General features: G+C 38.6%; 1 protein-coding gene across 1 annotated transcript; it reads right to left on the bottom strand.

Annotated features, from left to right (window-relative positions):
• Positions 1-4,854: 4,854 nt before the first annotated feature.
• Positions 4,855-9,395, bottom strand: BRS3 (bombesin receptor subtype 3). Its single transcript, XM_074915373.1, has 3 exons — positions 8,965-9,395; positions 6,027-6,378; positions 4,855-5,441 (listed from the first exon to the last, which is right to left on the bottom strand). Exons 1-3 carry the CDS (start codon positions 9,393-9,395, stop codon positions 5,034-5,036), a joined length of 1,191 nt encoding a protein of 396 aa, XP_074771474.1. The 3' UTR covers positions 4,855-5,033.
• Between the last annotated feature and the right edge of the window lie 7,988 nt (positions 9,396-17,383).

Genomic DNA, 17,383 nt, shown 5'->3' with positions numbered 1-17,383 from the left:
CAGAAATGAAAATTATATTCAGTACAGAGTTTTTCTGGAAATGAGTATTCCAGGAACAAATATATATTTACTGTCATACAGACTGAAATGATAATAAAATCAACGACACAATCCTGAACTTGTGAAGTTCTGTAGAGAGAGACATCAGCTAACTGGCTGGTCAACAGACTGTCAGATGAAATTGCTGAGGATATAAATATAGACTTCTAGCAACCCTTGGCTGTTCCACAAAGAACATCCAGCCTAGTTAATGACTTCTTTAATGCTTCGAGAATTTTCTCTTGGCAGGGCTATTACGATAGCTGTCCAAAGACTGTTTTGTGATCACCTATAAACTGACAGTTTAAGAGACATTCGTAATAGCTCTCAAATAGGTACAGGATTTTGGCAAGAGGCTTGACAAATACAGTGTTTACTTATAAAAACTGGAATTGTTTGGAAGTAAGAATCATAGCATTAAACGTTGTAAGAGTGATACAATTTAAGATTTAAACTGCTTGTTTTATTTTGGCAGAGCTTTTTACATTCATAACCTGAGTAAATGCAGTGAAGTCTGTGCCCACACAGTACAGATTTCCCTATTGTACAGATCTGCCTACAACATGTCACTGGGACACTGTCCTGGGGAGTAGGAGATTCACGTTTAATCCCAATCTGATGAAAGTGAGAGCATGGTAAACCTGATCTGCATGCTTTAATGTAGCTACGAGGACAAACTACCTCAAATTCCCTCACACTTCCCGCAGATACCAGCATGCGTGACGGCAGCTACTGTGACACAGCTTCTTACCGTGTTGCCACCATCTGTTATCATCCTCTTCAGTAAAGACAGCACAGTGAGCCAGCTCAGGGAGCTGATTCGGCTGGAAGCATGTAATTTTTTGGGGTCAAGACAGCTTTCATCTGAATCACATCCTTGAAAAGATATAATTCATGTCTGCATTAGCAGTGCTGCTGCAAGCTGCATGTTCTGGGGATGGTGCGAAGAGCTCGAGTGTTACACAGCTCAGATTAGTCTAAGCTGTCAAGAAATGGTGTTTTAAATCCTGACAAAATGTCTGGAAGTATATATTAAAAGTAGGCATTAGCGTGATGATTTTGTATCTGTGTCTGACTCTTCTGTGTGATAAAAGGCAATCTTGGTTCATCAGAGCTGATTGTTGGTCTAGAGATACCACCTACTAAAATTACTGAAATCATGTTTTATGTAAAGTAGTGTTTTGCTATCCATTAGAGGAGAACCAGCAATTCACTAGTTTACACTTAATTAGGTAAAGAGTTAACACTCTTTTCTTAAGATGTTTTTTATTAAGGAGGCAGTAAATAGTGATTAAGTACAGAGAGGTTACTCCTCTTTGGGCTTTCCTTGAGGCTGGAGCCTGTAGTTGTAGACTAGTGATAGTAAAGAGGAGTCTTCACCGTGGGAAAAATGACAGGAGCAGATCCAGACATACTAAAATTTCAGTACTTTCCTATGCTGACAAAGGCAACTCCACAAAACAGTTCACCTTGTATTGAGGGGACCATCTGTGGCAGAGCCCATAACTAACTGCTGATTAGAGCCTGTATTTTTTTTTTATTATACGTACCACTAATTGAAATGTGTAAGTGCTGTAGCTGTCTGTAACTTTAGCTTATTCTTTAATTATAATATTCTCAGCAGAAACACTTGAGTGTCAGCCAGCAGCCCATATTTAACTATGGAAAATAAACCAACACTTTCTATGAAAACAGGAGGGTGAACTTTAAAAATGATGATAATTGCATAACTGACTTTAAAATTCTGTGCCGTTTGCTGGAGATGCAGTCTATTACACTATATCGATGCTTTGACATCTTTTTTTTTCATTTTTGTGGATTTTTTTTTAAACTAACCCAGTATCTCATAGTAACAGCACAAATCAGAGTTGTGATACTAAACCTGTTGCTAACACAAACACTAATTATTATGTTTATATGTATTAAAGCTCTTAATGTGTGCATCTCATTCACAGAGCAAACTATAAAAAAGGTACATCCTAGAAATTGTATTTACTTACTCGGTAAGACTCCACATGAACAAGATGGAGTCTTGCCTTTCAGCATTTTGTGCCTTTTTTCTACCTATTTTCACCATTGTGGATATAAATAGTAAACTCCTAATTATTCATGCCAGTTCTTTTCTAAACAGCACTCAATATTTCTGTAAATAGACATTATTCCCGTATGCTCTTATAGAATTACACTTGTATTAACAAGGGGTGAAAAAATGCTTTTTTGGAACACTAAGAAAGGATTGCAAGGGAACAACCCTTTTCCCTTAAATCCAGTTATGGTAATGTGGAAACATTTTATGGATAATTATATTGGGGGAACAGATGAAATTAATAACATCAGATTGTTGAGATAAAAATAAATGTTGACCAGTGTATCACTCCAATACAGCATGTCATGAAGATTTGAAAGTACAGAATTATAAAAGCATGAAGTATACAGAATAGCTAAATTGTGGCTTGAAGTTTTGCCAGTGTTTAACCAAAACATGTGCAGCGCATAGCAAAACCACCAATTTTGTAACAGGATAAATTAGCATTAGATAGACCATCCAGTTAGAGAAGTAGTTACACAAGCAAAAAAGCTGCATGCAAAGCAAGGAAAACGGTGAATTAGGAAACTGGCTTTTAAAGGCTACTGTAAGGTGTAGCAAAGGATTTCGTAGTTGGAAACTTGGTCTCCAACAAAGACAAATTGTGAAGTCCAGAAACATGTGGCAGATTTGTTTTCTAGAGGCTTTAATAAGCTAGAATAAAGAATGATGTAAGGAACTGTAATGTTCGTTGATTTTTCTTTTGTTTAGAGTTCCCTATCGTAAGATCCAGGAAGATAAAAGTAGGCTCATAAGTGTGTAGGCTTATTATTTCAGTCTCACCCTGCAGCTCCATTAAGAAAAAAGAGAAGGGGAAAATATCAGTGCAATATGCTTGTTATATTTGTACACAGCTCTCTACCAGAGAATGTGTTATATTAAGACAAAGAGAGTAAAATAAGTTCTCTGGCATCTGCCATAAATTGTGCTTCTGTGCTGTCGTATTTCCATTTATTTCAGTGGTCCTATCCCAGTGTACAACCGGTATAATAAAATGGAGAATCCATTTGAAAATGAGTGCTTATAGCCTTGCAGCATGTAACATGAGGAGTGCAGTAAAATAAGGCCAGGCCTGATGGGATTAAAATGAGCTATCATTAAACTGGTTTAAGATGACGACAGAGGTTGTATTCCAATGTCCTTGGGATTTATAGTTTGGTTTTATTATTCTGATTAGGGCAGTCAACAAAGAGAGATTGCAAATATATTTTCTGCTTCTTACAAAGAACTCAAATAATGGTTTTTGGATGGATGGATTTCCGTCCATGTGTTGTTATGGGCTCTGTGTAGCTGGAGGTGTGCTGTATCTTCAAGGGGTAGTTAAAATTCAAACTTCTGTGACTGACAGCACTATTTTGTTTTATTTATATAGTTGCAACCTCTCTTCTATACTTCAACACACAAATTCTTTTTTGAGATACAAGTCCCTTAGTTTAAGCGATGGAAAATCTATTGTGGTTTCTATCACCAACTCCCACAGAGCAAAATTTTAGTTCAGAGTACACAAACTTCATAAAAATAAGTGTCATTCAACATTTTTGTAATGTTGGGTAGGAAAGGTTATCTCCTGTATTTCCTGATGGAAAGATAGTCCCTGCCAGCAGTGCTGCTGAGCTTTTTATGGATGCAGAGGCTGCCCATGATAGGCTGTTCCTGACTTGCCTCTGCATGCAGAGTCATAAAATCAGTGGATTTGAGATTAGAAGGCCTATCTCATACAGACAATCTGTCCTAATATTAAAAAGGGATACTATTTGAATAAGTTGAAAAATAGAAAATTAGTACAATAGAAAAATACAGTTCTCCCAGCATGCTTGAAAATGTGCAGGCCACTTAGATACGACCATGTACACTACAGCAGGAGTGGATCTGTGGAGGTAAATGGTTATTCTGACCCCCCACGCTGTACACTTTTAGGAGCTTGACTTCAAACTCACTCTAGTCTGGTTCTGTGGACTGGACACACAGTTTCATCTGAGAGAAATCCAGGTTGTTCACTCAGGACCACTCTGGGAGACAGAGCAAAATAAGGCAGGAGGGGACATTTGAGCAGTTGGCTTCAAAAGTGCACTGTAAATCCAAACTAGAACTCTAACACAGATCCACCCCAATTTCTTGATGTTAAATCACTCTAACAATAAAGAACTCTGCACTCTTGAGATGTTTTACCCATAGATCGCAAAGAATTTTACGAGAGTGATTAAAGATGATTATAGCTTTTTAAGACAGATGATCACCTGCTGGCTCCCTTGCCTTCCTTAGGAACTGAGAAGGGGATCTCTTTACTTAGCAGTCAGCTCTGACCCAGAGTTTCAAAGTCACTGAAAGAGCAAAGGCCAGTGTGGATCTGGCCTATAATGCTTTTTCTTTTTTTTTTTACTACAGCGTGCTACAAACCTTAGCTTTCTTTCATTTTAACATGCTTTCTGATGTGTTTACCAATTATTACATTCGAGACAAGAAAAGAAATAAATCAAAAATCTGCCTGGTTGATCATATTGTGAAGATACATGGTTTTGCTTGCTCGCTGTAGATGCAAGTACTTGACAGAGACAGCTCTCAGTCACAAGTCAAAGAACAAGTAACCAAGAACAAAACCATCCTCATGGCCAATTCTCACACCAACTCCGCTGACTCTTGGCCTGCCCAGTCCAGAAATTCCAGCTAGGAATCCAAGTTTGTGCTTGAGAACATGAACAATCCCTTTGAGTTTACACAGGCAAGTTCAGCTGTTGCAGCTCCTTCTCCCACACAATTTGTTTTCTTTAACGTATATTTAAAAAAATGAGGAAGTCCTGATGAAAACTCTGTCACAGACAGGACAAGGCATGGCACATCTTTACAGGATCCCAGTAGTAGTGGCATGACTGCAAAGGCTCAGGTTCTGTCCTCCTTCATCCCAGGCAGACTAAACGCTTTCCTCTTCTTTTGTGATACTATAATCTGTTAGCAGTGTAACACTGATTTCTGAGCCATGCGTGCTGCCTGTGACTGACAGGGCTCTGGTAGGTGTGTTACTGTGGGTAGTGCTGGGAGGCTTTGTACGAAATTTTGCCTTGCAGCATGAGACTTGCTTTTTAAAATGTTGCCGGAAACTTTTACTCAGCCAATAAAGAGCAAAAGGATTGACGCAGGAATTGCTGAAGGCCAAGACACGGGAAAAAATAGTAGCTATCAGATGAAAGGTGGAAGCATCTACAGAAGCATGGTATGTAAAAGAGCGGTACAGGTAGAGGATGTGGTTAGGCAACCAGCAAAAGGCAAACAAAGCAACAAGCACCAGCACTGTTTTTGCAACTCTCTTGCGGGATTCAATCTACAAGAAAATAATGCATATCTGGTATTAATAACAATTAGTAACACATGTTTATATAGTTGATGCTGATTTTCAAAGGGGTCTAAAAGTCTAAATAAATACATTAGTAACCAAAAAAGCAAACTGGAAAAAAAAAAAAAAAAAAAAGCAACGGAAAAATAAATTCTTTCTTTTTTTTTTTTTTTTAACAAATTATTTCCAGTGCGGAGCACATTCCCTTTCCATTATAAATCAGTGGCAATCACATCTAGACTAGGATTTAAAAGTACAGTAGTTAATGTCTCAGCTCACATGGATGAGGTCTCAGTGTTTACCATTTCACGTTTTAACTTCTGACTTTAATAGGGTCATAATAAAGCAAACCAAACCCCATCCCTCTTTAGGAAAGCATGCAGACACAATTAAGTTAATGAGTCATGAGCATGTGCTTAAGTGCCTAGCTGAATTTGGATTGCTAATATGGGCTGAGTTTATGAAGCTTTTTACTCTATTATCAGGTAAAAGTTCTGCACTCAAGAATTCAGACTTCATCAGCATGGTAGATTTTTGGAAAATCGGATACTTTAGTGCTTGATCATAGCTTACCTGCTTACGGGCATGACCATGTTCTTCTGCTGGCATGTTGGATGTGCTTTTATATAAAGTTCTGGCAATAAGAAAATAGTAAACAGAAATGACAGCTAAAGGTACGATATAGAACACTAAGAAGCAAACCAGGGAGTGAGCTTCCTGCAGGATCTTCTCAGACACAGGATAGGGAGCACACGCCTCAAAAGTTACATTTTTCTCAGGATTGCTGAAAGAATACAGATCTGAAAAAACAGCCTCTGGGATAGCAAATATCATGGAGATGATCCAAACACAGCCAGCTTTACAGCAGGTCTTTAGCAGCGCATCCGAAGTCTGCAGTTCCAAGGGCTTAACGATGGCTCTGTACCTAAAACCAACCAACATAGTTGTCAAAATAAATACAAACGTTGTGCAAGCACCGACACTGCAAACTTCATCTCTATTCTCACTAAACTAAGAGTGGTAGAATCGTCTTGGAAATGAAAACATACTAGCTCTTTATAATTAAGATGGAAATGTAAAAGTTAGTTTTAAGCATGTATTTTAATGGATTGTCTGGCAGGACTTGTTATTAAAGCTTTCCTAAGTAAAGATGACTTCTACTGTTTGGATTAGGAGGGCAATCATCTCTCCTATTTTTATGGTGCTGCCTACAAAGGTAAATGAGGGAATTAGTATGCAAAACTGGTAAAGGTGTGAAACAGGTTAACTATTTTATAAATGCCTGAAACCAAGCATGTACAACCCTCCTTTATTCCACATTCTTAAGCTCCCAGCTGAGTGCAGTGATCTGATTCAAAATAATGCTCCAGTATTCATTCATATTTATAAAACAAGAGGTAACACTGCTGTTGATTCATGGCTGGGATTCTGCAGCATGTGGACTGAGTCAGACATATGAGAAAAATCTGGGTAGACCTATAGATGTGCGAAAATCTGTGTGGAAATGGGACATAGAAAAAGGACCAACTGCCATGAAGGTGGATGAAGCACTGGAAACAATATACGCTGTTCCCAAAGTATCAGGGACTCTCGATGATGCAGAAAGAAGAAACCCCTCCAGGGGGGTACAAAGGATAAGACAGCTTAGTTGTACCATTTTGCACAACCTGAGAATCTGGTCTTTTTCTCATCTAGGCAAATTTAAATAGAAATTTGAAAGCTGAATTTCTATTTATCAAATAAATAACATTTTTATTGACTTCAAGCTCTTCTAGCATACTGGAACATGATTAGCACTGCGCACAAGATGGGTGTGCTGAGCTTTCTCAGTAAGTTTGCCATACACTGTGAAAATGTAGCACAGAGTATTTACGTAATGGCTACTAATACAGAAGCAAGCATCTAAATCATAGAATCATAGAATAGTTGGGGTTGGAAGGTCATGTTGTCCATGACGGATGCTGAATTGATGTCATACAGGACCAAGACCTTGGAGCTATGATAGTGAAAACATCAGCTTAATATTCAGCAGTAGTAAAAAAACCCACACCAAACCGTAAAAAAACAAACAAACAAGAAGAAAAATGTTAGGAACTGTGGAGAGCAAAAGAGACTACTGTGCAATTATCTGTATCTCTGGTTCATGCAGCTCTTGAACACCATGTGCTGCTCTGCACAGCTTAACTCAGAAAAAAAACATGCTAAGGATGGAATAGAACATGAATAGTCTGGGTAAGCATCACTGTTTCTTCTGGCACAAGAGTCAGGGCCACCAAATGAATCCACGTGCAAAGCAAAAAAAAAAAAAAAAAAAGGAGTTATTTATGCAACAGGCAGTGAAAGTCATTGCTAAACAAGTTCAAGAAGAGAAATCCATTGAAGTTATTAAATAGACAGAAACCACATCTGCTCGGGAGGTCATCTGAAGGTTTAGGGTATAAAGGTAGTGTTGGGTAGTGGTTTTTATTCTTCCGATGTGACTTTTCTTGTCCTTATACTATACTACTGGTGGAGGCTGATATTGGCCTACATGGACCCTTGATCTGACCTGGTGTGGCCATTCCTGTGTTGGCTGATTTTTTTTTGGAGTACAGTAACAGTAGCACTGGCTAAATTCTGGACACGTGAACTACTTGCTACTACATGCACAATTGCTGACATACAAGATGAAAATCTTTTTCTCTCTTAATATTAAAATTCATTTTGGGTTTTTCTGCTCCTCAACGTGCTCATGCTGATTGAACCGAAATCTCATCTTAGTTTTGTTCATTCAGAAAAGAAGTGCATGGAAACCTGATCATTCAGCAACTCCTGACAGCACTGATCCCTACTAACAGTGCTGTTATTGTAACCTGAGTTTAATTTCAGGATCTCCAGGCTAAAATACCTCTGGAAAAGATATAAGAACTATAAGAGAATATATTCAAATTGTGTCATATCACAGTAAGCACTCATCAAGCTGAAAATTACTGTAATATCGCATTAACATAAAATCATGAGAGTCATTCGTTTGCCCCCCAGTCTGTTCTGTGTTTTCTTTTGGCTTTTTACCCCACATGTCAATCTTCTACATTCTAGGATCTTAGAATCTCACTGAGTGCATAGGACAAAGGATTTCCACTCAGTCATTATCAGTTTTATTTTTCATCTTCCTGACTACTTTAGTGCACCACTAGATAGCACCAATATACTGTCTTTTCCCTGTCTTAAGAAATTTCCCTTTTCCGTGCAATTGAGAAAAAAGCCCTGTACTGTACTTCAAGCTAATAAAAGGTCAAAAGACTTGGTCCTTCTCACTTCACTCCATTAAAAAGAACTGCTCCAATTTTTCTAACACACATTTTAAAATTAAATGGGAAAGAGGTTGGTTGGTTGGTTGGTGTTTTTTTAAATTATTATTCTATTACAATGTTACATTTAATATTGTGCAAAATTATAATTTCTGTTCTTTTATTCATTTCTAACTTCACACCTGCAGTATCTCCTGGCACATCAGTTGCATCAGACCCACCTGTCAGCACTGAGAACAGTCAAGGTAAACACTGATACTCCAACTGAGGTTAACTGGATAAAAGAAAGCAGCTTGCACCCAATTCTTCCGAAGAGCCAGGTATCCACAATATAACGTGTTGCATCTACAGGCACACAAGTTAATAAAAGCAGTAGGTCTCCAAATGCCAGGCTGGTGATGAAGATGTTTGGAACCGTCTGCATTGATTTAATCTTGAAAAAGACTTTGATGAGTATAGCATTTCCAAGGAGACCCACTGAAATGATCACAGCGTATGTAACATAAACTGTGCATAGTATTTCTAATCCTGGAAAGGAGTCTTCGGTCCATTTTTCATTTGTGGTTTCATTATCAATGATTGATTTCAGTTCTGTACCATTTGTAGATGCACACAAAGTCTGATTAGCTGAATGCAAGTATACTTGAGACATTTCTTTAACTGTTTCTTCTCCCCAGGCTGGACTTAAATTGACCAAAAAATTGTTTAATATTTAGCTTGAAGCATATCAGCAAGGTCAATAGAAAGGTACAGATTTGTGTCTGAAATTAAGTTTCCCGTTGCACATTAACTACTTTCATCCCCTTCTGGGTCTTGAAACATGCCTAGGAGAAATGCACACAGATCTTGTTCTGAACTGTGTAGGAGGTGGAGAATTTTTTTATTGGCTTTTCAGCTAGTGGAGCAGAGAGGGAGGAGGAAAAAAAAGAGAAAAGGGGTTTCTTTAAAGATGTTAGCTGAAATGATGTTTTTTTCTTGGAGGTATCTGGCAAGTAAATATTGTATTGTAAGTGCTGTAGCATTAGGGTTCGGATATTACCTAGCAAATGTTGGTTACTATTTTTCAAAATATTCTAAAAAGGAAATAAAATTAAAACCTGAAATAGTTTTCTCAATTATACAAGGAAGTAGAATATACTAATTTAATGCAAAACTCTACAGTATGCCTTAATGGCAGATAAAATATCTCAGAATATATGTAGTATTTGCTGAAAAAGCCACAGGGACAGCCTGTGCTTGTCTATGCTCTGATTAGTCTTTCTATCACAGTAATGCAGTGACCTTCCAAAAGGCATTATAAGATCAAAATTTATGGCCATAATCCTGCTAACACTTTTATTATAGCTTAGGTTTGTCCCTTGAAACAGTCCCATTGCCATCAAAACCACAACTTATACTGAAGTTTGAACAGGTTTATAGATATTTGCTGTACAGAAGTCTGTTACCTTGCAATAATCCATGTATTTATTATCTTTGAATGGTACAACTGATGATTCAAATCTTCTGGGAGAAAAATAACTTTTCATGATATAATGTCAGTCCAACATGTTGGTTCTGTGGGGTTTCCTATCTTTAGATTAGTCTCAAAACTTAAACTCTGCTCTGTGATGAACTTTAATGTAAACCAAGGTACAAGGAATGTGAGCTATGGAGTTAAATCTCCTGAAATTAAGAAAGCCAAGAACAAATTTCTAAATAGTGGAAGTGGAAAAGATATCAAAGGACTGAGATTTATGCCTTGAAAATGAAGATCAGTAGCTGGAGTATTTTTTCCTCCAGATTGTTCTTCAGCTGTGACATTTGAGTGGAGAAGGTACCCTGCCCAAATCACAAAAGCAGTCTTACAGCTGAGGCCCTTTATCTTTAGCTGCACACACAGACACACATAATCAAGTTTGTTTCATTTACTTAAAAATATTCCTCTAAGTACTACTCATGAAAAGTCTGATTTTCCCTCTCCCAGTCCCAATGCTTGCAAACACAACTGTGCCATAGGTATCAGGTGGTGACAGACCAGATGGTAGATGATAGATCAGATGGAAGACCAGTGCTGTAGCCAGGTGGAAGAAGGAGTCACTGATATAAAAAGGATGTATGGGTTAAAAATTCCAATTACATTTTTTGAAAGTGCTTTTAGAAGAGGAGTTCTTGTCACGATCAACCTAATATATCCTTTATGCAGGCACAGTATGTAGGTTGCTCACAGATTTAGGTACCTTTGAGGATGCCCGATTATGTTGTCCACCCACACTGGCGTAGTAGTGTGTATTATATTTAATATAGAGTTCATCAGCTGTAGGAGATTGTGACAGCTTAATGTCAGATAGTTACATAAAATGTTTGGATTTCCTGTATAGAAGAAGTAGGGTATCACCAAACATTGGGAACTAATTGCTCTCCACCAAGTGTTGAATACTCAAGGGTGGCATCTGAATGAAACATCAGGTGTATGGCTGAAATGAAAATTGAGCTGAAAGAAACTTATTACTTACTCCGAATTGCACTAGAGGTTGGTTGATGCACCGAAGTTCAGCTAGCAGCAAAAATCCCAACCTCGTACAGTCCCAGAGCTTTCAGAGCCACCTGAGAGATTAGGGCTGACAGCATGAAATCTGAGGCTCAGTTTTTTCTGTCACTCGATCATTTTGTACAGCAGGATGGAGGACCTGAACCGATATCCCTCTGTGTAAGAGATGATCCAGAGGACTGCAGACTCTTGAGCTATGAGATGCTCCCAGCAGTTGCTTTGGGGGATGATTCAGGTATGAAGGGAAAGGTGACAGACCTCCCAACCCATACTTAAACCTCTTGAGGACACCAAGTGCCATGGATGAAAGCTATCCCAGAAAGCAACAAGGCTTAAAATTCTGTTCAATCGTGGTACTTCATGTGAGGTTTATTCCAAACTGGACCTGAGTTCATGTATCTGAACCTGAATGCTCAGTCTGATGCTTCACACTTTAGAAGCCCACATTACATGGAAGCACAGACACGTTTGCTCTGCTCTCCCTCTAATAGGGAACAGTACCTATGTCTAACCCAACTCACAGCAGCATGAAATGCTACTTGGTTTTCTCTTTCTACTGAGAGACTGTATTTTTCCCAGCTTTGTGCCTCCTTGGCGGAATCTGGCAGAAAGAAGCTCCTTCATTTCTCACAATTCTTCCTGCAATCCTTTTATTACTGCAGGTTTTAGCTAGTCGGTCAGGTTCTCTATGGAGTATAAGATAGTGACTTAGATGATTGTTAGGACGTGAAAAATGTTGATTTGAAAAAGCACACAAAATAACATTCTCTAGACCCAACAAAAGCCTGAAGGACAGATAGTAAACATCAGATATGCAATTTGTTTATGATGGTAGAATTTCAGTGTTTCTGTTCATCAGTTTTGTGTGCTCTTCATTAGTGTCATGGGTAGAAACCAGGCAGGAGAAAACACACCGTGCTTTTAGCACAGATTCTGATAGCTTTCAGTTGCGCAAATCCAGCTGAAAAGGAAGAGAATGGCATCATTATTTAAAGCAGTAAACAACTCTAAGGCATTATTTTAGAGCTCTGTCTTCTGGTACAAAGAGAAGAGCAATCTGGGTAATTCTGGCTATTGTTTCAAGTACCAGGCTTCACAGAAAATGAATATTCCTTTTGAACTCTATGCTGGAAAAAAAAATATGATTGAAATACTCAAGAGTATATCATTTAACTGTATTTTTAATGCAAATTTTCTGTTTTAATGCAGTGTGACTGCTGACTTAAGTCATTTCCATGTGTTGCGTAATGTCACCCACTCAGAAAAATCTTTCGGAACCATTTGTTCTGCACCAAGCCAAAATGTGGAGAAAACAGTCAAAATCTTAACTCCCGTTAAAGAAACTGAATTTCCAAAATGGTAATTATTTTGTGTAGAGCATTCTTGGTATTTCAGTATACATTGGTCATGCTTCATTGATCATTATTTATACAAATATGCCAAAATGCTTTGTAGCTGGAGTTCTAGGAACACAAAACTGATACACACTGAACTACAGCTGTATTAGCCAGCCTGGTTTTTTAAGGTTTAGTTTAACTCACTTTCTTAGGCCATTATTTGTGTCATTTTTGCATAGAACTATTTAGTTGTCTTAATTCTTCTTTTATGTCTCAAACTCATTTTCGACCCTTGCTTTGATTGTCTCTCTTAGCAATTTCGCCATCTGTTTATTGCTGGCTGATGTATCTTTCTGTCTCTCCACTGACTGAACTGACGTTTATGTTCTTCGGGTGTTAACAGCAGAGATACCGAACAGCTTGTCTATCCTAGTCCTGAATTTTGGTAGACTCTGTTGTGGCATCCTCTCTTATAAAAGGCTGTTTTCTCAGACTAAGATCTCTTCTACAAATGAGCCTCATTGCTATCCATGTGCCCAGACTGCTCAGCACAGAGCAGGACTCTGCCATCGGGTCACCACAGACATATTCTTCTTACTCCTCCCTGGAGGTAGAAAACTGTCAGGAAGTCTAGCAGTCTGCCCAGATCAATGTAAATCTTTCAATTCCAGCAGATCTCAGTAACCTTCCTTTTGGGTTGTTGTCTTCTTTTGACATAAATATGAACGAAGACTTTTTGCTCCTCCATCAAAACGTCCTAACCCGGAATCCTTTAACAACTCTAGGTTATAAGCTAGACTCTGCAGTTATAACTAGAATTATGTTATCTGAAATATCTTTTTCTTCCTAGTGCTTTCTGAACGGGCTTTGCCACCTTTCTGTTGAGGAGTCCCTGCTCTAGAGATGACATTCTCAGAGATGGGTCTGTGTAATTGCCTTGTATCTCTGTTGCAGCTTTAGTGTCTTCTCTTTAAATTGAAATTGCCAATAGCATGACAAATAATGGCAAGATTAGGGGACAGAGAATATCATAACTCATGTCAGTAGTGAGAATGAAGCTTTTATCTGACAGCCATTTGATGGTCTGTATGACTTGTGTGACTGTTCCCAATCCATTTTCTAGTGTTCAGGCAGGCAAGTATTAAATAGGGAAGCTTGAATGCACACCCAGAGTGAGCGTCAATGTCAGAGACAGCGGCCCATGTTTAGAGCAAATTACTAACACACCCAGGGCTGTTTCCAGTTCTAATCTGTCCTACTGTGAGAACGGGAATGAGTCATTTCCGTGCGCTACATCTGAGTCCCTCTCTAAACAGAGAGAACATCACCTCCCCATCTCGCCAGGCATCCATTTTAGAGCTACAAGTATCAGGCAGTGGGGAGGGAGGTTCCATAAGGCACTGCCTGCACTGGATTTCTTCATCTGGTGAGCACAAGCACTTGGTTTCAGTGTCTGAACATCAATCTGATGTTTTTCACCCGAAATGGGAACATTTCTATCCTGTATTTTGATTTTTTACCATTGCCCAGTGTCCTCAGCAGTTGGAGACAAAACAACTACCGAGTAACTAAAAGTTAGGAAAATATATTTTTAGGAATCTTTAATGACAATTTCCTTGGTTTTGTCATATTTGTAGCAGAGTATAACTATTCATTGTCAAAGATTACCCATTTAAGAGAAAAATACATTGGTTTATTACTGGTTTAATCTCCCTATCACTTGCGTGGAGTTGATTCTACACCAAGGTCAGAAGGAGCTGTGCAGGCATTGAGACTCAGGTCATCAAATCCTGCAGTAATGTTTGATTGGAACTGCATCCCCCTTTTTTAGAACTGAAGATGAGCTATCCAGTTACACTTTCAAATACCACAAAACTTAGCAGCAAGTTTAGGAGCAAAAATAACACCATCCCAGCCCTCAGTGCTACAAAGGTGAGATAGAAGGTCAGTTCAGATGAGCTGTCAGGAGCAGCATTCAGCAATACAGCCACAAGATGGATTATCTGCTTGGTTGAAATCTAAAAAGGTAGCTTCTGGTTTTGTTACGATGTCTAAAGACTATTCAGTGGAGTTAGGGGAACTCAGTCTGCCTGTGACAGGATCGCAAATGCTGACATTAATCAACAGTTTCAGGTACCTTTTAACCTGTTTCTCCATTCTTACATCCCTTCCAGCATCCTTTTACAAGAGTTTCCTCAGCCAGTTTCAGTATTGGAATGGCCAATGAAATACTGGTGTCATTTATTGGAAAAGAGAGGAAAACAAGCACTGTAATGTGTTCTTGAATTTCTGCTGTTACAAGAACAATGAGGCAATAAAGTAATATAGCAAGCATCATTCTTTTGGGCATCCTTGAAACTCTCAATGATACATTTAATTTAAAACTGTTAGAGTGCCATTACATGCTAAATACTTTCTGATACCTAAAAGCACAGAGTATTGTGCATTAAGAACAATCATCTTACACAATAGGTAATTATCTTCCCAGTATTTTGATTTTTAATCTCAAATCATTTCTCATAATGTCATTTCTTTCATTGTCCCAATAATAACTGCCTGCTAGATTTAGAGAGAATTACACATCTTGGGCGTAAGTATTGCTAACCTGTATTGCTAACCACTATCGGAGATTCATAAACTGTCAGAAGAAAACTTAAACAAGCTGTACTGACCTTTAACTGTTATCCTATGTAATATTTATCTATCACATCATTATCAAAGTGCTGTACATACATTGAGCTAAAGGGCAGCTTTAGCCACTTGTCCATGAGGAGGCATCAAAAGTCTCCAGGGACCCTTGAGTGAGCTGCCTAGACCTTGGATCTGCACCACCTTAGTATGAAGGGTGGTGGAGTTTTGTGCTGGTCTAAATATGGGAGTAAAGATGGGAGTGGGGAGGGTTCTGCCCGAGTCACCACAGCTGCTGCAGTGATTTTACTATCTTTTTTTTTTTCCTTTTGCATTGTCTAACCTATTGTTAACAACCCACTGAGATCTGACATCAAATGATTGCCTTAGATAAATATACTTTCAGAAATCCTTCTCTCATTGGTTTAAAATGGAGCACACATTTCTTGGTGTATATTATATATTGCTAAAAATAAGCAGTCTAGGAGTAAATGAAAATGACTTAGAAATCAAAGGAGCTTTTAGATTGCTGCTTTCTCAGAGAGTGAACAGAGTCAACTGATACGATGAAAACCGTGGGGAGGAGGATGTGTTTGTGTCGGTAATGCACCGTTGCCCGTCAGGTCATGTTCAAGCCAGACCTGCGGAAGCTGTTCCCACCACTTAAAGTTATTAGGATGTGAATCACAAGCACATAGCAATTTTTATTAGATTTGTCTTTGTACGTGTCCTCTCCCTGTGAAAACCATCAATGCACAGTTCTGTGACAGAATGTCAGTGTAGATATGTTGGAGAAGAGCAAATGTAATGGTGCTGGTGTGGAAGATGTTATTTCAGCCCAAAGAAAATTACACATCTTCATTCTGGCTGACAACCTAAACAATGCCATGCTTGAAACATAAATGATACACTGTTTAACTGGAAAAGCCATTAGGCATATGATGGAGAGTGGAAGTAAGCTAACTGCCTTCCCAGAACAATTAGCACTTTGCATTTTACACAAGCATGTTGACAGGTTTTTAAAAATTTACTTCCAGATTTTGCTTTTTGAATAGAAAAAAAAAAAAAAGAGTAGCAAGAATGGAGACCTGACATCTGTACAGCTTGCTCTTCTTCCCACTATTACACCTCCGAAGCAGGAAACACACTGATGGATCTGCCCAAGGAATGGCATTTCCCACCATTTCTCAAGAGCCTGAGAAGTCTTAAGTATTCTATCACTTTTCTCACTGCTTGTCCAGTTTTCATCCAGATCTTTGTTGCTCCCAAACATTTAATAATATTATGAGGACATTTAGCAATGACTTTAGAAAGACAAGGTACATTTCATCTTTTATCAGGAATGTAATAAAACAATTAGAGTATGCAGGAGACAAGGCCAGTCTCATGTTGCTCTCATCTTGATCCTCCTTTTCTGCCTTTTTATTTTAAATTAGAGTAATATAAAATAGAGTTGTGAGGACTTTCAACAGGTCTTACCTTCCATTCTTTGCCCTAAGGCAAAATCAACTTTATTTACACCGGTTCTGACAAATATTTGTCTTATCACTATGAGTGGTTTTTAAGACCTGCAGTGATGGCAATTCCATGTGCTCTTTAGACCACTTTTTTCTTAAATTAGAAATTGTTACCTAACATCTAGTCTAAATTTAATCTTATTACCTTCTGTCCTGTAAATTGTATGCAGAAAGAATTACTGCATGAAGGCTAACAGTGAGGGTCAAAGCAGGGTGGTAGAGAAGGAAACAGGTCAGACTGTCCATCCACCTAGACTTAGCGATATCATAGCAGAGACAAACTGGGGTAAAAGGAACTCAGGGGAGGACTAAAGCTCCAGTTTCTCTGAAGAACTCCGCAGCCCTCTTCCTTACCCTCCCAGGCCCCTCCCTGGGGTGTGCAGCAGCCAGATTAGGGGCATGAGGGGAGTCAGGCACAGCTTTAGCATGAAGCACCATGACACAGCATGTCCTGCTTCTCAGTGCAAAGCCAGAAAACTTGTATTCAGCAGCAGATTGTGGAACAAAGAGTTTACTAATGCAAATAAAGAATAAAGGCGGAGGATAATAGTTGAACTGTATTTTATATTAAATTTCTTTCTCACTGAAAGCAATTTCAAGTTAGAAACAAGTGGGTATGAGGTGGAACTTG

This window comes from Athene noctua, chromosome 11 (genome assembly GCF_965140245.1).
Source record: "Athene noctua chromosome 11, bAthNoc1.hap1.1, whole genome shotgun sequence".
Classification (NCBI taxonomy): domain Eukaryota; kingdom Metazoa; phylum Chordata; class Aves; order Strigiformes; family Strigidae; genus Athene; species Athene noctua.
Note: the sequence above shows the minus strand (reverse complement) of the source record. Positions and strands in the feature narration are given on the sequence as shown.